Source organism: Eptesicus fuscus, chromosome 20, assembly GCF_027574615.1.
Source record: "Eptesicus fuscus isolate TK198812 chromosome 20, DD_ASM_mEF_20220401, whole genome shotgun sequence".
Classification (NCBI taxonomy): Eukaryota; Metazoa; Chordata; class Mammalia; order Chiroptera; family Vespertilionidae; genus Eptesicus; species Eptesicus fuscus.
Window position 1 is genome coordinate 4,172,165 of NC_072492.1, and position 19,970 is coordinate 4,192,134.

Genomic DNA, 19,970 nt, shown 5'->3' on the forward strand with positions numbered 1-19,970 from the left:
AAATGGTTTGGTTAATACAACAGTGCCTCTTTGAATCAAACTCCCTGTAGAGACTAGTTTCAAGGTGAGGGGAAAACAATTAAGTTTTAGAATGGCTCTACTAACAGTGGGCATCTTTGTATGTACCTATGTCTGTGTACCCATGCAGATATATACCTGTAGTGCAAAATCCTAGGAGAGGCTTTGCTGAGCCAAAGGATAACTGCATTTAAAAACCAGAAAGGTACTGTCATGGTGTACTTTAAAGATGGTGTATCAATTTACCATCCAACCAAGAATGCATGAGGACTCCCACTGCATCCATGCCAACAATCTAGCATTTCCTCTCTCTTTTTTTGTTTGTTTGTTTGTTAATCCTCACCTGGGGATATTTTTCTATTGATTACTAGAGAGAGTAGAAGGGAGGGGGGAGAGAGAGAGAGAGAAACATCAATGTGAGAGCAACACATAGATAGGTTGCCACCCAAACATGCCTTGACTGGAGCCAGGGGTTGAGCCTGTAACCGACGTACATGCCCTTGACCAGAACAGAACTTGGGACCCTTTCGTCGGCAGGCCTACCCTCTACCCACAGAGGCAAACCAGCTAGGGCTATCTATCATTTTGCACTTGCTCAGATTATAAGAAAAAATGGTCTTTGCATTTCTTCAAGAATGATCACTAACAAACTAAATGTTCATCAGTGGGCAATGACTAATAATGAAAAAAATATATTATGCAATATTACACAACAGATAAAATTGTATCATGAGGATCTATACATATTGACTTGGAAAGAAATCAACAATATATTATTATATAAAAAAAGACAAGTCAATGAACAAAGAGTTATCACAATTTTTATAAGAGGAGAAAATATTGTGTGGTTTGTCACACATGTACACACATAGGTGTGGAATGGTTTGTTCTGGGATTGAAAGAGTGGGGAAGATTTTGACATCTTAATTTTATTTTGTTTTATATGTTTTCATAGAATATTACTTAATTCACAAAGTCAAAGGGAGAAATATGAAGTTTTATTCCATCCTAGTATGTCCATACACAAACATCTTGGGATAAAGCCATACGGCCAAAGGAAGATTATATGCTTAGCACATGGTCACATTTTATTTGCTAGTTATAGATTGCTAGAGTTGGTAGTACAGACTTTTACTTGCTGGGTCAGACTAACCAAATGACTTCCACTTTTCATGACTGAGTTATTCCTTTCTTAAAATGGGAATACTACTTCCAGTGTATCCATGAGGTATTGTAGGGGTCGAAAGGCCCAACTGAGATATAATAGATTTGCTCACCTGTGAAGACATTCTTAACTCAGATCTTAGGCACCTTGGTCTTGACCATGATCTAGTACAGTGGTCTGCAAACTGTGGCTTGTGAGCCACATGCGGCTCTTTGGCCCCCTTGAGTGTGGCTCTTCCACAAAATACCACATGCAGGCGCACACATACAGTGCGATTGAAACTTCGTGGCTCATGCGCAGAAGTCGTTTTTCAGCTCTCAAAAGAAATTTCAATTGTTGTACTATTGATATTTGGCTCTGTTGACTAATGAGTTTGCCGACCACTGATCTAGTGTGACAAGATGAATCTCTGGTTCTTGTCAGCAGCTTTTGGTTCTGCTGCTGTTGTGCAAAACATTTCAGGAACTCCTATTCAGGAGCTGCCTTTCGGTCATGCTGTGATATTTAGCATTTCCCAGGGGTGAAGGTAGCTTTGACTTTAGAAAATGTCCCAAGATCATTTGGAGTCAAATTTGATTAATAAGATGGGAATCCAATTTTGTCATTCAATTTTTCTTTCAAAACAGGTATGTTACTATGAATTTATAAGGCCTATTTTGTGTGGATTATAAATGAGGTATGACAATTCAAAATATGTGTGGAGCATTGGGATTACATATGTTCCCTCCAAAATATGCATATCTAGAGGTTAAGGCACACGTACACAAAAGTACTAGCATATTTATTAAAGACTTGTTGTGTTGAATATGTCGTAATTTCTGGTGTCATGGGGGATTTTTGCCCACATGATGGATGACATGTCCATTGGGCAACAAATATGTCAGTTTGCATCCCAGTTAGAATGGATTTAATTTTCATGCTTTTCATGTGACACTGATTTCTTTTCTTTTTCTTTCTTTATTTTATTTTATTTAAAATAGATGATATAGAGAGAGTACAAAAAAAGGGACACCTGGAAACTTCTGGATACCTGCCCAAACACTCAAAGAAAAAGTCCAGGAAAATCTCTATGTCGCCCGACCGGTTCCTCCTGACAGTTAATACCCTGCAGCAAGCCCATCATTCAGGGGAGTATGCCTATCCGCATAGGGCCCAGTCCCAAGTCATTGATGTTTGGGAACCTTCAATTTCACACCCAAGGAAGGTCCTTAATTTCAAAGGAAAATCATTACAACATGCAGTTGACAGTTTGAGAGTCATCCACCCTTCAATAGCTGTGAAAGAAACCAATATTTCCCTTGAAATCCAGAAACTGCAACCCAACTTGAAGAACTCTTTGCACCATGCCCGAGTCCATTCTACCATACCCCAGCCCATGATTATCCGCTCCAGCTTAGTTGAAGACCAAGTCGCCAGTTCCATTGACAAGGCAGTACACAGCTTCAGACCCTTAACCAGCATGCATGTCATTAAGGCAAACCGCATGCTGGCTCCACAAGTAGGCAAGACAACCCAGCCTGTCAGGAAAGAACGGCCTTACTACTGCATGGCCCTCGATCCATTTAGAATGAACAGCGACTTCATGCTGTTGACTGTGAGGGAGGAGAAAGAGTACGAGGAAGCCAAGCTGAAAGAATATCAGGCCACAAAGCCCACTGGAGTGGCCAACCCAGAAAAGGCCAGGAAAGCTGCATGGATCAGGAAGATCAAAGGCCTGCCCATAGATAACTTCATGAAGCAAGGGAAAACCGCAGCCCCTGAACTTGGTCCAAACGTATTTATCTGAACCAGCCTTGTGAGATTACAATGTCTTGCAATAAAAAGGAAGCAAAGTAGACATTGGTGTTTGGCTTATTTTATTTTAGTGAAGTTGGAATGACATAGGGAGGGTGCTTGCTGTCAAGCAAACCTGGGAACAGAAATAAGTGGGGTCAATGCAAGCCTGTGAAAATCTGGGAATACATAATCCCCAGGAACCCACTCTCTTGGCTCGTGGGTCTCTCTTGTTCCTGCTTCCTTGCATTTGTCCATGTTTCCTCCATAGCCATGTGGCCCTGTGGACCCCACACACAGTGGACTGATAGACTAGTGATGGGAACACAAGCTAAGCTAGCCTGATGCTGGACTGGACACTGCTCCAATTTGGAGCGAAAACTCTGGACACTGGCTGATTCCAGCTCTGCTGAAGCCACAGCTACACGGCTTCCTCGACGGGACAAGGGGACATGGGACCTTGGAAACACAGGGGTCTAATTCCACAGAAATAAAGCTTTCTATACTATCTCATCCTCCCGTGCAAGTCTCAGAAAATTCCTTTTCTCGGGAAATCACAAGAAGCTCACTCCCACCAGCAACAGATGGAGCTGTGGAGATCTCCCTGCCGTAACAGTATCAGGGTCCAGGCAGGCAATTTAGAAGAGTGCAGTCCACCACTGGAGAGTTCAAGCCCCATCCAATGGGGACTGCTCCTACTCAGTGGCTCAGCATGGCCATAGGATGCTGTCAGAAAACAGAAAGTATATATTGGCCTCTGCCCCTCGTTCTGGCACAGCTCCTGAAACCCTTGTAATTTCCCAAGCAATAAGAATACTAGGAATATCTTTTGTTCTAATATTTGTCTTTGAAGACCCCCTCCCTGGCATAGAGATCTTGAAAACCTTTTAATTCCTAAGTGATATCAGCACTTAGTGTTCTAATGATGTGACTGGGTGGGCTCCTGGATGGGCTCTTGTCACCAGAAAAACCAAGCCATGAGGTTTGGAACGAGAGGCTGGAAATGGAGTTAATTATTAGACATGCCTGCATGAGGTAGCTCCATAAAAACCCCAGTAGCAGGGGGTTTGGAGAGCTTCCCGGTTGGTGAACACATCCACATCCTGGGAGGCGACACACCCAGCTCCACAGAAGCTCCTGAGCTCGGACCCTTGCAGACCTTGCCCTTTGTGAGTCTATCTGGCTCTGGGTGTTTTTTTGTTTGTTTGTTTGTTTGTTTGTTTGTTTTGTATCCTTGAATAAACTGGTAACTGTAAGTAAGTGTTTCCCTGAGTTTTGTTAGCTGCTCTTGCAAGTTAATTGAACACAAGGAGAGGGATCCTTGCAACCTCTGATCTATAGCTGGTTGATCAGAAGCCAGGTGAGAACCTGGGCTTGTGACTGGCATCTGAATGTGTGTGTGTGTGTGTGTGTGTGTGTGTGTGTGTGTGTGTGAGAGAGAGAGAGAGAGAGAGAGAGAGAGAGAGAGAGAGAGAGAGTCTTGTAGGACTGAGCCCTTAACCTGTGTGAGCTGATGATGTCTCCAAGTAGATAGTGTCAACATTTAATTAAATTGTAGGACACCTAGCTGGTGCTGCAGAGAATTGCTTGATGTGGAGAAAAACCTCGACATATTTGGTGACAAGAAATGAAGTGTTTTATGTGAGTAGTAAAGAAGACACACAGGATAGAAACACAGCAGGGAAGAACTATTTTTTTCCTACACAGGATATAAACTGAATTGAGATTTTCCTATACAGATGGTAATGAGTTCAAATAGAATGCAAAATAAAAACAACAAAAACCCCAACCCATAACCCTCCACAACCTGCATGGCATGGGCGGTCTAGATGCACAGGTAACCTGTTCACTGCCTCAACTTTCCACTTTCAAGTGCAGGAATACTATTGTATTCGGTTTAAAGTAGCACTGTCAAATAGCCATGTAAAAATAATGATTTTATTAGAAAGAATTCTCTCAATTAAGAAAATGTGCTAATACACATTATTCCACAAGCCTTCAACAGCAGCTTGACCTGTAGGCCACCCGGGTAGGATGCTGTTATGATCAGTGCCACAGATGATTTACGATCCCTGAGTTTCAGAGCCTTCATATGGGCAAGACCACACCATTGGCAGCTGAACTTACAACGGTAATACGAATACCATCTTCTACATACGAGGTACTTACCTGTATGCTACCATTATCAGCCCCACTTTACAAAGGAAAATGTACAGAGGCTAGATAATTAGTGAGCAGAGGAGCGGAGGTGGGGGGCTTTGGAGCAGCTCCAACCCAGAAGCTCAAACTCCGGGGCCAGCTCTCAGCCTCGCTGTTCCTTACTCTTTCCGGGTGTATTTTCCTCTCACAATTGAACCCTCCACTACTTAGTGGAGTCCTCCAGCTTTGTTCTTCTTAATAACTTTTTACCCCTTCGCAGGAGCACATTCATTTTTTCCAATTGCTTCTAAAATTTAAGGTACAAATATGATACCCTCGCCTTCGGACACAATGCTGGTAGGAATAATAGTTCCACGCAGGAAACCTAGCCCCCGCCCGCGCAGCTTGCCCCGTCCCTGGCTGCCCCGCCCCCGAGCCTCCTAGTCACTGGTCGCCCCGCCCCAGCCCGCTTCTTGCGACCCTCCGCCACGCACTCTCGGGTCTCCAGCTCGCTCCACCCCGGGGTCGCCCCGCCCACTCCCTTGCTCCGTTCCCGCCCTCACGCTCGCCCCGCCCCTACGCTCGTCTCGCCCCGCCCCTACGCTCGCCTCGCCCCGCCCCTACGCTCGCCCCGCCCCGCCCCCACGCTCGCCTCGCCCCGCCCCCACGCCGGTCCCCGTACTTGCTCCTCCCGCGAAGCGCTGAAAAGCGGAAGTGGGGACGGGCTGGGGCCTGCACTTCGGCTCCTTCAGGCCTTTGGTGACCTAGTCGCGTGAGTTCCAGTCCCCGCCCAGCGGTCGGCGCTGACGTGGCTCCCGGAAGTGGGCTGCGCTGGGCCGCCATGTTGCATCAGGTGAGGGGCTGCCGCGGCAGCGGAGGGCGGCTGTGCCCGACCTCGGCCCGGAGAGGGTGGGGCGCGAGCGGAGCGTCCCGGGCTTTGGCGTCCGCGCCCCGGTGGCTGCCCGAGCCGGAGGAGGAGCGGCGGGGGCGGGCACGGGCCGCTGTCCAGGCCGCGGCGGCTTCGGGGGCGCCGCTGGTGCCGAGCTAGAGCGGCTCGGCGTGGACGCGCACCCTGCACAGGCGCGGGCGCTGCGTGCGGAGCGGCTGCAGGAACGGGTCGGAGCCGGGTTGCAGTCTCAGCTCTGAATGCGGGAGGCTCGGCCTGACCCCGAGGGGCGCGCTGCCCAGCTACGCCAGAATTGGTGGTGGTTGGTGGATTTAATTACAGCCCACAAGTTTCCAGTCAGAGATTACTATGAATAACTTAGTAATCCGTTCTTTAAGAGAGAGTTCTGTGAGGTGCACTTTCACTGGGTGATCACAGGTGTGCTTTCTCTTATGGGAGGCATTACCCCGGCCCAGGCACTGTTCTAGGCCCTGCCCTCCTGAAACTGCCGTCAGTGAGGTCACTGATGACCTGTGGGTAACGCGGTGGCCACTTGCCGTCATGTGACCTCTCCTTTCATTGTCTCATCACCTTCCCTGCCTCTGACCCTCCTGGGCTTCTCTTTCAAGGACCATTGTAATGGCATCATTGGGGCCACCTGGATGATCTCCCCATCTCAAGACCATTCATTTAATCACTTCTGCCAAATATTTTTTCCCAAGCAAATTTACATATCCACACTATCCAGGGATTACAACGTGGACTTCTTTGGTGGAGTAAGAGGAGGCATTATTGGTCCCACCACAGTTAATGGAGGGGATGGCCTGGGCCAGGGCTTAGAGGTGAGCAGGGCCCAGGTTGTGATATGTCAGCCTAGGAGTCTGTTTTCCAGCCACAGTGCTGTGGGTTGTCAGTAGGGGAATGATAAGACCTCATGTGAAAAAGTCACCTTGGCTGCTGGGTGGAGATTAGACTGTTTGAATCAAGAGCTGAAGGCTTCATGGGTATTTAATGTTCTTATTAGGACAGTAATTCCATAGCATCATACTCTTGGCTGCACACTTATTACCATCTAGAGAGTTTTCAAAAATCCAGATGCCCACACCACACCCCAGACCAATTACGCCTGAACGTCAGGGTGGGACCCAGGTGATTCCAGCCTGTACCCAAGGTTGAGAACAACTGGTCTCTGACCTGAGTCCATTTTACTTTTCTAGCTTTAGTTCCTCCTTCACGTCTTCCACCTTTCTCGTACCCGAGGGCTCTGCCGGTCCCTGTACATACTTTGTGTATTCTTACTTCTAGACCTTTGAACATATTCCTAGTTAAGGGACTGGATTGAGCAGGAGGCCTTCTTGTTCTGTCGAGGCCCCGCTGGTAAAGTCCTCCCGGAAGCTTCTCCAGATCCTCTGACCTGTGCTCCCACTTGCACTTGTATTTTTCCTGGCCCTGATCAGTCCGCCATGCTTTATAGGCGATCGCCTCCTTTGCCTGGCCTCGTGCTCTCCTAGACACTAGGACTCACTGCAGTGCAGGGACAGACCTTGCCCCCCAGTAGCTTACAGTTTGGAGGGAGGAAGGGGAACACTTGCATAAGAATATCCTGAGATAATTGTTCAAGTGGAGATTTGTTCCAGTGCTATGGGAACCGGAAATGGTATGCCTGGGGAAAGTTTCTCTGTTAAATCAGTATTTGAGCAGAAATTTGAAAGATGATTTGATGTTTGCCTAATGGTGAGCTTCGTAGGAGATGGGAAAGAGAAGAGCTTTCTGGGTAAACATGAAAGGCAGAAGGAAGGGAGAGACCCTGTGTTTTCAGAACATGTAGTAACTATTGCTGTAGTGTCCAGCGGGAGGGTGTGCAGAAGTTAAGTAGGGGGATCAGATCATGAGATCTAAGCTATGTGTGAGGGAGTTAAGTTTTATTCCATACATGGAGGGGCTCCATAGACAATTTGGGCAGGGGAGTGACACGGTATGATTTTCATGTTGGGAGGATTACTCAGTAGATAATGAGAGGCTGGAGTAGAGCTGAGCATGCCACTGGAACTAGAAGCAGGGAGGCCGATGGATGAGTGGCTGGCACCAGGAAAGGTATAAAGAGCAGATTTATTGTGGTGGAGGCTGAAGGTGAATTGCAGTGGGTTGAAATGTGAACCACTCTTAGAAGCCTAAAGTTGTGAAAGGAAGGAACCCTTTGGAAAGTGGAAGATGGAAGGAGAGATTCAGGATCAAGGTTTTTAAAATATCTTTTCACTCTATAAAGGACTTCTGAAGAAGTTTCCATGCTGATTGGAAAGATCTAATAGAAAGCTTTGAAGATACAAGAAAGTGTAAATAAAGAGATAATTAATGGAACAAGCCCCCGAGGAGGCAGGAAGAGAAGTGACTCAGAGCACAGATGGTTTTGCTTTGGGTAAAAAGAGTTATGAGAAGGGGTCAGGGAAACAATGCAAGTCAGATGATTCTGTGAAGGAGCCAAAAAGACTGCGTTTCTCCCAACGCAGGACCATCGTCTGCACACTGGTGGTTTTCTCACAGGCTCAGCAGCTTGGGTACGGATGGAGACAGCAGATACTTGGATGGAGACAGCAAAACAAGCCCCCCCCCCCCCCACACCACACACACACACCCTACCTTGATGGGGTGGAGCAGGGAGGGGGGGGCTTTTTCTGTCCTTGCTCCAATCTCACTATGAAGGAGATCCAAATAAATTGCTCAGAGCAGCTACATTTTCTAATAACTTTTTACTACAAACTGCATGACTATGCTATGGCTGAAGCAGTTTTTATCTGCAGTAACTGTCTAAAATGTAATGGGGGTTTTGTCAGTCGATTCGGATGGGGGTGACGGGGCTGCACATGCCCTTTCCTAAGTTCTGAATCCAGATGGCTTTGACCATGTCTTAACCTTGTTTTCCATTTTGACTAGCATGCTTGCCTTGCATGTAGTCAGCATGTACATGCTGAACTCGTTTTGCTTCATGGGTATTTAATTTTCTTATTAGGACAGTAATGATGACAGTGAAGATGTTGCACTGTTTGATGCAGAAGAGGAAACAACTAATCGACCCCCAAAATCCAAAATCAGGTATGAAAATAACGTTTACGAGTTGTGTTAGTGTCCAGTACTGTTCTGCCTGTGAACTGGTGACGGCTGATGGGATTCAAGCAGAGTGGTTGTGATGTTCTTGTGAATACTGTATCTCACCAGTGTGATCTTTAGTCTTAGACAAAAATGGGGACATTTCAGATTCTCATTGTGCATAACTGACATGGAATTTTACTCAACACTGTTTTTAAATCTGCAAATCCAATTATATGACCACTACTATGTTTTCCTTTAAATACTAGTAGTTTCTGTAGATGCATTATGATATTTTGATTTATTGTACAAATTTCAGAATTGAATCTTTTATATAAACTAACATGAAAATATCAAGCCAAACATTTCTATTCCAAGTTTAGTTCTCTCTAAAGAAATTCACTTAATGGAATCAGATTCTACCTAAACTTTGAAAACAAAGTGAGAGATGGCAGTCACAAAAGACCATATATTGTACAATTTCATTTATATGAAATATCCAGAATAGGCAAATCTATTCACAGATACATTAATGGTTGCCTAGGGCTGGAGAAGGGATGGGGTTGGTGTAAATGGGGGTGAGTGCCCATGGGTAAAGGTTTCCTTTGGGGTAATGAAAATGTTCTGAAATCATGGTGATGGTTGTACAATCTATGAATATATTTAAAAGAAAAACATTGAATTGTATACTTCCAATAGGTGAATTGTAAGGTATATGGACTATATCTCAATAAAGCTGTTAAAAACACTTCCTGATGGTTACTTTGTCTTCATGCCTGAAGTATTCAATGAGTTGTTAAAGTCCTGTTTACATAGTGTGTTTGCTATTGTACAACAGGGCTTAGTCAAATAATGGGACTTAAGAAAAAAGAGAGGTTGGTGATTTGCTTCTTCCTCAAATCATCTTTTATTTTGACCAAACAGCATGATTATGCTATGGCTGAAGCATTTTTCATCTACATCTGCAGTAACTGTCTAAAATGTAATCACATTTCTTTTGTTATGTTTTGGTTTTCAGACATCCAGTGGCATCATTTTTCCATTTATTCTTTCGAGTCAGTGCAATTGTAGTCTATCTTCTCTGTGAATTGTTCAGCAGCAGCTTTATTGCCTGTATGGTGACGATTATCTTGTTATTGTCATGTGATTTTTGGGCAGTCAAGGTAGGTTTGATTGTTTTTATTTTGAAACCACTTAATATGACAAGATTGAATGGTGTATAAACAGTACAAAAAATGAAACTTAGCGTTTTGGGTAGGCATTAATTTATCTTTTTGTTACCTTGGGCCTCATCTGTGTTAAAGTGCCAGGTGTATCTGTGCCTTGTGTCAGCCTACATCAGCTTTAAAATCTAATAAATGTGACTACATACTGCTTCTAATCCATTTCACCTGTTTTGCTTCGGGGTCACTTCTGGCTGTCTAGGTAAGACCTCAGGATAGTTCCTTCACAAATACTTAAGGAGTACCACCATCTGTGAAGGCTCTAGCGCAGTATTTCTCAACCAGGACCCGTTTTGCCCTGCAGGGCATGTATGTCTCAATGACTGATGACATTTTTGGTTATCACAACAGGTGGGGGAAGAGTGCTCTTTGCATCTAGTGGGTAGGGGCCAGCGATGCTGCTAAACATCTGAAATGCACAGATTGGATAGTTCCCCCAAACAAAGAATTATCTAGCCCAAAATATCAGTAGTGCTGAAGTTGTAGGGGATAGAAAGGGATGTAAGAAATGGTTTCAAACTCAAAGGCAGTGATGAGTAGAGAGATGATGGATAGATACATAGGTAGGTGGACATGTGATAAAGTAACTTTTAAAATAGAAACTGTATACCCTAGGTCAGGGGTCCTCAAACTTTTTAAACAGGGGGCCAATTCACTGTCCCTCAGACCGTTGGAGGGCCGGACTATAGTTTAAAAAAAACTATGAACAAATTCCTATGCACACTGCACATACCTTATTTTGAAGTAAAAAAACAAAACGGCAAAACACCCGCATGTGGCCCGTGGGCCGTAGTCTGAGGACGCCTGCTCTAGGTGATAGGTATATAGGTGTTAACTGTAAAACTACTCTTCTCTGTGCTTGGAATTTTCATAGTAAAATGATTTGGGACGGAGGGGGAAAAAAAGCAAAAGCTAATTTTGGATTTTCAGAGACATATATTGATTCAAAGACAAGTAAGATGTGACAAGTCTGCTCACCGCCACCAATGCAGCAGTTTTCAGACCTTCTGATTCTTACAGATACCGGCAGTGGTTGGTTTGGTGGTGGCCAGTTTCCATAGGCCACAAAATGCTGAGAATGAAGAATACACAAGTCTGTTTTATTTAAGCTTTTCTTTTGTACAGGCTTCTTTGGCTTGCTTTTCTTTGAATTTCTTCTGTTGCTTTATGCTCTAAAGTATTTGCTATATCTTGGTAACAATTTTGTTCCCTTTTGTTGTTCATGTAATTTCTGTTTAGCCAGATGGAACATGGCCTTCAGTCACTTCTTCCTGATAATTTCCAAATTCTTATAATTAAATCCTTCTGGGTTTAGGGTTTTAAAAAATGTGCCCCAAAAGTATATTTTTTTGATAACTTGGGGTTTTTTGTTTGTTTGTTTTTAATGAGGGATTAAAAAATGTTACCCTTTATCTGGCAAAATTACTTACAGATATCCAAACAATTGCTATATGAAGCGTAATTAAAAAGTCAAGATGGGGAAATTATTGAATGAACTTGGGAAAGGAGGTAGGCAGGGTTCCAAACCTAGTTAGAACAGAGATGTTATCATAATTATTATAAATCTCAGTACAGTTGTCAAAAGAAGAGATTATAATCATTAAAACAATAAAACATTTATTTAAAAAATTTAAATGTTATAGTCTATATGGTGCTTTTGCTTTATTCCATACTCTGATGGAGTAAAAAATTTAAATGGTTTTAAAACTTTAGTGGTAACTATTAGTAAAATGTAAAATAGGTTGTATATCTTTCACAGCACTGCCAAAGATAGGAGCAACTAAAACACAGTTTATAAAGCAAGAGAAAGAAAGCATATGCCAAGGAAGCTTAAATGTCACAAGGCATAGTACATGGTGGTGGAAGTAGTAGTAAATTAGTACAAACAGTAAATGTAATTTGATTAAACTCACTTTTTTAAATATAAGAATTCTAAGATTGGGCCAAAAATCAAAAGTCCAACCAAAAAGTTCTAACTAAAATCATGACATTAGAAAAAATGCAATGATAACATCAGACCAATTCAAAAAGAAACTTGGCATTATTATTATTAGACAAAATAGAAATGAGAGTAAGATAGCATTCAATGGAAGAAAAATCATTTTATGAATCACAGGCTCATTCACAGAATAACATTACATCAAACTGTTTAGTGAAAAACTTAGAAACTTGGAGAAAATGGAAGGAACATTATTGTGATAATAGGAGTCTGACAAGCCACTGTCTTTGACCAATCAAAGCAACAAAAGCTGAATATAAGTAAGGTTGAAAGAACCTGAATGAAATAACGAGGTCAGTTTAATAGTGGTATTTGTAACTTTTTATTTGCAAGGATCCTATATAATAAAAAGCCAGCGACCATAACGGCATAACGACCAGAACGACTGATCAACCAGTCGCTATAAGGTGCATTGACCACCTCTTGGTCCCTCCCCCGAGCCCGCAGGCTCCGATCGCTGGATGGCCAATGGGGAACCACGGGGAATGGGGTGGGCGGCAGCGGGGTGGGACTGGGGACTGGAGAGCAGGTGGAAGATGGCCCTGATTGCAGGCTAGGTCTAGGGACCCTACCCGCACACGATTTTGTGCGCTGGGCCTCTAGTAATTTAATAACAAGAGTTTAGTTCCTGTGTAATATTTATAAAATTAATCAAATATCACTATGAAGGAAATCCAAATAAAGTGCTCAGAGCAGCTACATTTTCTATCCCAGTGCAACAAAACTAGAAAGTAATAAAAAATGGTTGTCAAAACTGGAATTTTAAAAAGAGACAATCTAAAAAATATCTTGGCTTAAAAAGAAAACAGAACTGTCTGCTTTTCTACCTAGAATGTTCTTCTCATCTGCATATTACCTTAACACAGGGATTCCTAATTGTTTTTGTACCATGGTTTCCTTTTCCAGTCCCATGAAGCTATGAATAGTGCTTTTAAATACTATTCTGTGGTTTTTATTGTGACAAAACCACCAGTACTGTTAATTCTACTGTGGTTAATTGTCTATATTCATAATTTAAAGGTAAATTAAATTTAGCCAGGAGATAGTGAAAATAAAGATAATTTTCCCCATCCAAGTTCACAGAAACTCTGAGTCTGTTAGTGGATGCCACTAATTAAAAATCTGTATTATTGATTTATACTTATTATTTAAATTTCATTCCAAATGTTGATCCCACAGAGAGTCATTTTCTGATTCCTGATGAGATAATATTTCCCTGTTAGACTCTTAAGGCACCCCACACCTCTCCCTCACAGTACTTACCACATTTGGTAATGGAAGTTACACCCATTGGTTGGCTGCCTCTCTTCCCCACAAACACTTGAAGCACCAGGAGGACAAAAAATGTATCTGTTATCCCAATTTTATTACATGCTTAATAAATATTTGTTGAATAATAAGCATTAGGAAAGCTATCAAAATAATTAGTTATGTTCATAAGAGGAAAAGAACTTAGTACATTTGAAGTACTGAGTGAAGTTCAGTGCTTGCAACCATTGTCTTATTTTGAGCAGTTATAAAAGAATGCCATAGAAACGATAGGGATTTATTTCCCAAGGTCTGGAGGCTGGAAATCTAAGGTCAGGGTGCCAGTGTCATTGACTTCAGCTGAGGACCCTCTTTGGGATTCCAGACTGCTGACCTCTCCTTGTACCCTCACATGGTAGAGGGCAGAGAAGAGGTCAAAAGCTCTCTCTTGATTCTTTTAAGGGCACTAATCCCGTCTATGAGGGCTCTACCCTAATGACCTAATCTAATCCCAATCACCTCCTAAAATCCATGGTATGGGTAGAGTGCCAGCATATAAATTTTGGGGGGACGTAAACATTCAGTCCATAATAACCAATTTAAGAGTTATATAGTTATAAAATACTAGAGGCCCAGTGCACGAAATTCATGCGGGGGGGGGGGGGGGGAGGGTGGTGTCCCTCAGCCCAGCCTGCACCCTCTCCAATCTGGGACCCCTTGAGGGATGTCCGACTAAATGGGCAGTTGTACATCCCTCTCACAATCCAGGACTGCTGGCTCCCAACTGCTCGCCTGCCTGCCTTCCTGATTGCCCCTAACTGCTTCTGCCTGCCAGCCTGATCACCCCCTAAACACTCCCCTGCCAGCCTGATTGATGCCTAACTGCTTCCCTGCTAGCCTGTTTGCCCTTACCTGCCTTCCCCTGCAGGCCTGGTCGCCCTCCCCTGCAGGCCTGGTCGCCCCCACTGCCCTTCCCTGCAGGCCCGGTTGCCCCCAACTTCCTTCCTCTGCCAGCCTGGTCACCCCTAACTGCCCTCCCCTGCAGGCTTGATTGCCCCCAACTGCCCACCCTTGCAGGCCTGGTCCCTCCCAAATGCCCTCCCCTGTTGGCCATCTTGTGTCCACATGGGGGCAGGATCTTTGACCACATAGGGACAGCCATCTTGTGGGTTGGAGTGACAGTCAATTTGCATATTACTCTTTTATTAGAGAGTATAGAGGCCTGGTGCATGGGTGGGGGCCAGCTGGTTTGCCCTGAAGGGTGTCCCGTATCAGGGTGGGGATTCCCTTGGGGCATGGGGCAGCCTGGGTGAGGGGCCTGTGGTGGTTTGCAGGCTGGCCACGCCCCCCAAGCGGAGGCCCTGATATCTGGGATTTATTTATCTTCTATAATTGAAACTTTGTAGCCTTGAGTGGAGGCCTGGGCCCGCCAGGGTGTGTGGAAAGCTTGGCTTCCTCCCTTGCTGGGGAAACCCAAGCCTCCTGCTCGCTCTGTGGCTGCAGCCATCTTGGCTGGGGATTAATTTGCATACTCGCTCCTGATTGGCTGATGGGCATGGCTTGTGGGTGTAGCAGAGTGATAGTTAATTTGCATATTACTCTTTTATTAGATAGGATAGGATATGTAGCTGCAGTCACAATATATAGGAAAAATAGGTCAGAACAAATTACTGAACCGGAGAAAGGATAAGAATTCATGAGGGGAAAGGAGGTGTTTATGAATATGCTTACCCTGTCACTTCCACCCTTGCTGGTCCTGCCATTGCCTTTTGTTTAATCTTTCGTCCAGGCCTGGTGTGTAATGATCTTTAACTGAACATTATGGAGGTAAAGCTAATGCTATTTTGTTTGTGAAATATTACACTGAAATAATGATCTATGGTAGATCTTTAAATAATGCTTTTAAAATATGTTGTATATATTAATCTTTACCAGAATGTCACAGGTAGACTAATGGTTGGCCTGCGTTGGTGGAATCATATTGATGAAGATGGAAAAAGCCATTGGGTGTTTGAGTCCAGGAAGGTAAACTCCTCCCTCCCTCAGATTTTAGTTTCATTCAATTAATTTATGTGTAGTTTACATTTGAGTGTTTATGGATGAAGTGTTCAAGATTAAAAGTACTATCCAAATCATTTGTCATGTCAGTGCTCAACAAAATGGCCTTCTAAAACTAATTATATTTATCTGACTAGTTCAGACTGGAAACGGTACAGGAAGGAATCCTCGGGGGGTGGACTTTGGGTTAGAGTTTATACAGTGTGCTAAGCTGCCTGTTAGGAGCTGATGACAAAGGGTCTCTTTCCTTATGTTTCCTGGCCTGGAATCACTGCTTCTAATAGCTTGTTCTGTCCTTGCTCCAATGGTCCTTTCCCATTCGTGGGCAGGAAAAAGAAAGAAGTTTTGCAACTGGATAGAAAATCTGAATTGATCAGCGCAGTGTCATCTTTAAGTTGTCCCTTCAGGAGCCCTAGGGGTCCCTGGTCTGTTTTGGGTTGGCCTACTTGTCTATAATGAACGTTGTTTGGGAGGCAGAGGACAAAATTCTTGGAGACAGTACCAATGAAAATTGCTTGCCTTCTGCTTGGAAGGGCCTTGACAAGTGTTTTTCAGAAAGCAGCATATGCTTAGTGAGCCCATATTCCTTTACATTATAAAATCTACCTTATAAACAATTCACCACCCTTTTAAATTCCTGGGTTCTGCTGAGATATTGTGGTCATTGTCCAGAATCCCTCAATTCCATTTTTTTTCTATGGACCCTGACTTGACTTTTTAGAATGACTATTATCTTGATATCATTGATCATCACCTAAGAAGGTATCATTTAAAGCTTCCTTATGAATAAACATTATAAATGCAAGAAGAATTGAAGTCTATCAGAGATCATTCTTAAACAAACACACTACTCTGTCCTGAAAATTCTTGATTTAAAACAAGTGTATTAAAACCAGTTCCTAAAGTTACAATAGTGGTAGACCTACTAACTGTTTTGTTTTTTGGTTGGGAGAGGAGGGTGATGATGGTTCTAACTTAGGACTTTGGTTGTCTGTATTTATTTGAATTTGAGGATAAGGTGTTTTTCATAAAAAATGTTAAACAGTTTTACTGATAAATATCACAAAACATTGGTTATTAAATTCATGTTCTTGTGTAGGCATCCCCTCAAGAGAATAAAACTGTTTCTGAGGCTGAATCAAGAATCTTTTGGTTAGGACTTATTGCCTGTCCAGTGCTTTGGGTGATATTTGCCTTCAGCTCTCTCTTCTCCTTCAGATTGAAGTGGTTGGTAAGTATCAGTGTATAGCTATTCAATAATCCATTAAGATGTCTGATGGGTAATCATAGTAATCAGCCATTTATGTTAACATCAGCGTCCCATCTTGAATGGGCAGCTTGATCCTGAATTTCCCAAGTTTGATTTTCCAACTCTCCTTTTTAAGTATTGACGAGCAGAGTCCTAGTAAAGACCCCATTTCACCAATTCTCCGGGTGTCTGGCAGAATTTTAATTTAACCCACCTGGTACAGACATTACTGTATTTATCACATTGTTAACTTGTGAGATGAGGATATTCAGTAAACTCCAGACAAACATGTTTAGCTTAGTTTGGAACTAGAGTGGTCTTTTTTAAAATATTGGTTGCTAACCTGTTTTGGCTATTGCTTATTTAGTAAATCTCAAAATTTAGTGGCTTAAAACATCAACAGTCATTTCATGATCTCTCTCGGTTTCTCTGGTTTATGAGCTTGGGAAGGGCTTGTCTGGAAGTTCTGGCTTCTGTAGTTGCAGTCAGACAGTTACTGGAGTGGCTGGGAGCTGGAGTGATATCTCCTCTTCATGAGGCCTACAGCCTCCCACATGGCCTGAACAAGTGGCTTGGGCTTCCTCATAGCCTGGTGGCCCCATGGCAATTAGATTGCTTACTTGGAGGGTCATGCTCCAATTAAGAGTGTTTCAGCTCACAATCTGAATTACCTTTTACAACTGTACGAGTTTGCTCAGGCCTCCTCGCCCCCAACTGCCACCCCCACCGGCATGCTCGCCTCCAACTGCTCCCTCCCCCGCCCCCCCCCCCCCTGCTGCTGGCCTGATCGCCCCCAACTGCCCTCTGCCGACCTGATCACCCCCAACTGCCCCCCGCCGGCCTGATCACCCCCAACTGCTCTCCTGTCCTAGCCTGATCGCCCTTAACCACCTCTGCCTTGGCCCCGTCACCATGGCTTTGTCCAGCAGGACTCCGGAAGGTCTCTTGGTCTAATTAGCATATTACCCTTTTATTAGTATAGGTAGATATCCTATATAATAAAGAGATAATATGCAAATGAACTGTCACACCCTTGCACAAGATGGCCGCCACAAGATGACCAGCAGGGGAGGGCAGTGTGGCAATCAGGTCAGCAGGGGAGGACAGTTGGGGCCGACCAGGCCGGTAGGGGAGGGCAGTTGGGGGGGACTGGGCCTGCAGGGGAGGGCAGTTGGGCGCAACTGGGTCGGCAGGGGAGGGCAGTTGGAGGTGATTGGGCCGGCAGGGGAGGGCAGTTGGGGACAATCGGACCTGCAGGGGAGCAGTTAGGTGTCGATCAGGCTGGCAGGGGAGTGGTTAGGGGTGATCAGGCAGGTAAGCAGGCGAGCAGTTGGGAGCTAGCAGTCCTAGATTGTGAGAGGGATGACCGACTGCTGGTTTAGGCCTGAAACCAGCAGTCAGACACCCCCAAAGGGGTCCCAGATTGGAGAGGGTGCAGGCTGGGCTGAGGGATACCCCCTCCCCCCAGTGCACGAATTTCATGTACCAGGCCTCTAGTATATATCTATACTAATAAAAGAGTAATATGCTAATTAGACTTGGAGACCTTCCAGACAAAGCCAGGGGCTTGGTCGGCCTGCAAATGACCCCCAAACAGCCCTTAGCCCCTTGCCCAGGCCGTTCACGCCCCGCAGCGGGGACCCTCACCCCGATGGGGACGTGGCCAGCCTGGAAACGGTCCTCAGCCCCTCACCCAGGCTGGCCACGCCCCCCAGCGGGGACCCACACCCCAATGGGGGCATGGCCAGCCTGCAAACTGCCCCACGCCCCTCATCCAGGCTGGCTCCGCCCCCCCAGGGGAACCACACCCTGATCTGGGACCCCCTTCAGGGCAAACTAGCCGGCCCCCACCTGTGCACCAGGCCTCTATCTATACTAATAAAAGGGTAATATTCTAATTAGACCTGGGGACCTTCCAGATGTCCTTCTGGACAAAACCATGGTGGCGGGGCAGAGGCAGAGGTGGTTAGGGGCAATCGGGCCAGGAGGGGAGGGCAGTTGGGGGTGATCAGGATGGCAGGGGGGAAGTTGGGGGCCAGCAGTCTGGCGGGGGTGGCAGTTGGGGGCCAGCAGGCCAGCAGGGGCAGGGGCAGTTAGGGGAGAGCAGGCTGGCAGGGAGGGCAGTTGAGGATGAGCAGTCTGGCAGGGAGGAGCAGTTGGGGGCGAGCAGGCCGGCAGGGTGGGGGCAGTTGGCGAGAAAGCCGGCTGGGGGGGCAGTTGGGGGCAAGCAGGCCGGCATGCAGAGTGGTTAGGGGTGATCAGGCAGGCAGGCAAGTGAGCAGTTAGGAGCCAACAGTCCTGGATTTCGAGAGGGATGTCTGACTGCCGGTTTAGGCCCCTAAACCGGCAGTCGGACATCCCCTGAAGGGCCCCAGATTGGAGCAGGTGCAGGCTGGGCTGAGGGACACCCTCCCTCCCCCGTGAACAAATTTCATGTACCACGCCACTAGTATAGATGATAGATAGATAGATAGATAGATAGATAGATAGATAGATAGATAGATTCGTGGGTACTGGGATTAGGATTTCAACATGTGAACTTTTGAGGGACACAATTCAGCCCATAATAACAACCTACCCTCAGAAGTCACAGCATCACTTTGCTACCTATCCCTGTTTAAGGGGGTGGGAATTAGGCTTCACACCTTGATGGGTGGGGGGAGCTCATGTTAAAGAAGGGTCTAGAAGAGCAAGTGGAACAGGAGATACTGTTGCTATCTTTGGAAAATGTAATCTGTTGTTTCACCCAAACTATGAGTCTTGTTCTTTTAATGGTAAAGTTTGTCTCACTTGATTATTGATATCAGATATATTTGCTTTTTAATTACCGTATTTTCCGGCGTATAAGATGACTTTTTAACCCAGGAAAATCTTCTATATGCCCAGTCGTCTTATACACCGGGAAATAAGGTATGTTTTTCCCTATTTTTTATATGTTCATGTCTCTGTTTTGCTATATAGGTTCTCCTTTTCTTTGCATGTATACATAAATATTTTCCCTTTTTCAAGTTGGAAGGTTTATTGTCTACTTAGTTTTTCTAGTTTTTATGTTTATTACATGTGTGTATCATACCTTCTTTCATGAATTAGGAAATGCATTTAATATATGTTGATTTCCTGCTATGGAG

General features: G+C 44.8%; 2 protein-coding genes across 12 annotated transcripts in view; both read left to right on the top strand.

Moving 5' to 3' along the window:
- FBXW10B (F-box and WD repeat domain containing 10B) overlaps positions 1 to 3,020 on the top strand; it is a 49,890-nt gene extending 46,870 nt beyond the window's left edge. For both annotated transcript variants that reach the window (XM_028133869.2, XM_028133870.2), the window contains exon 14: positions 2,164 to 3,020. In XM_028133869.2, the coding sequence (XP_027989670.2) occupies positions 2,164 to 2,969 (806 nt within the window). In that variant the 3' untranslated portion in view covers positions 2,970 to 3,020. The remainder of the gene's footprint in view (positions 1 to 2,163) is intronic.
- A 2,839-nt stretch (positions 3,021 to 5,859) lies between these two features.
- Positions 5,860 to 19,970, top strand: part of TVP23C (trans-golgi network vesicle protein 23 homolog C) — a 62,228-nt gene continuing 48,117 nt past the window's right edge. For 4 of the 10 annotated variants that reach the window (XM_054709228.1, XM_054709225.1, XM_054709227.1 and 1 more), the window contains exons 1-5: positions 5,956 to 6,823; positions 8,989 to 9,071; positions 10,084 to 10,228; positions 15,471 to 15,560; positions 16,693 to 16,824. In XM_054709228.1, the coding sequence (XP_054565203.1) occupies positions 6,644 to 6,823; positions 8,989 to 9,071; positions 10,084 to 10,228; positions 15,471 to 15,560; positions 16,693 to 16,824 (630 nt within the window). In that variant the 5' untranslated portion in view covers positions 5,956 to 6,643. The other 6 variants (XR_008554733.1, XM_054709231.1, XM_054709230.1 and 3 more) reach the window with 5 other exon arrangements.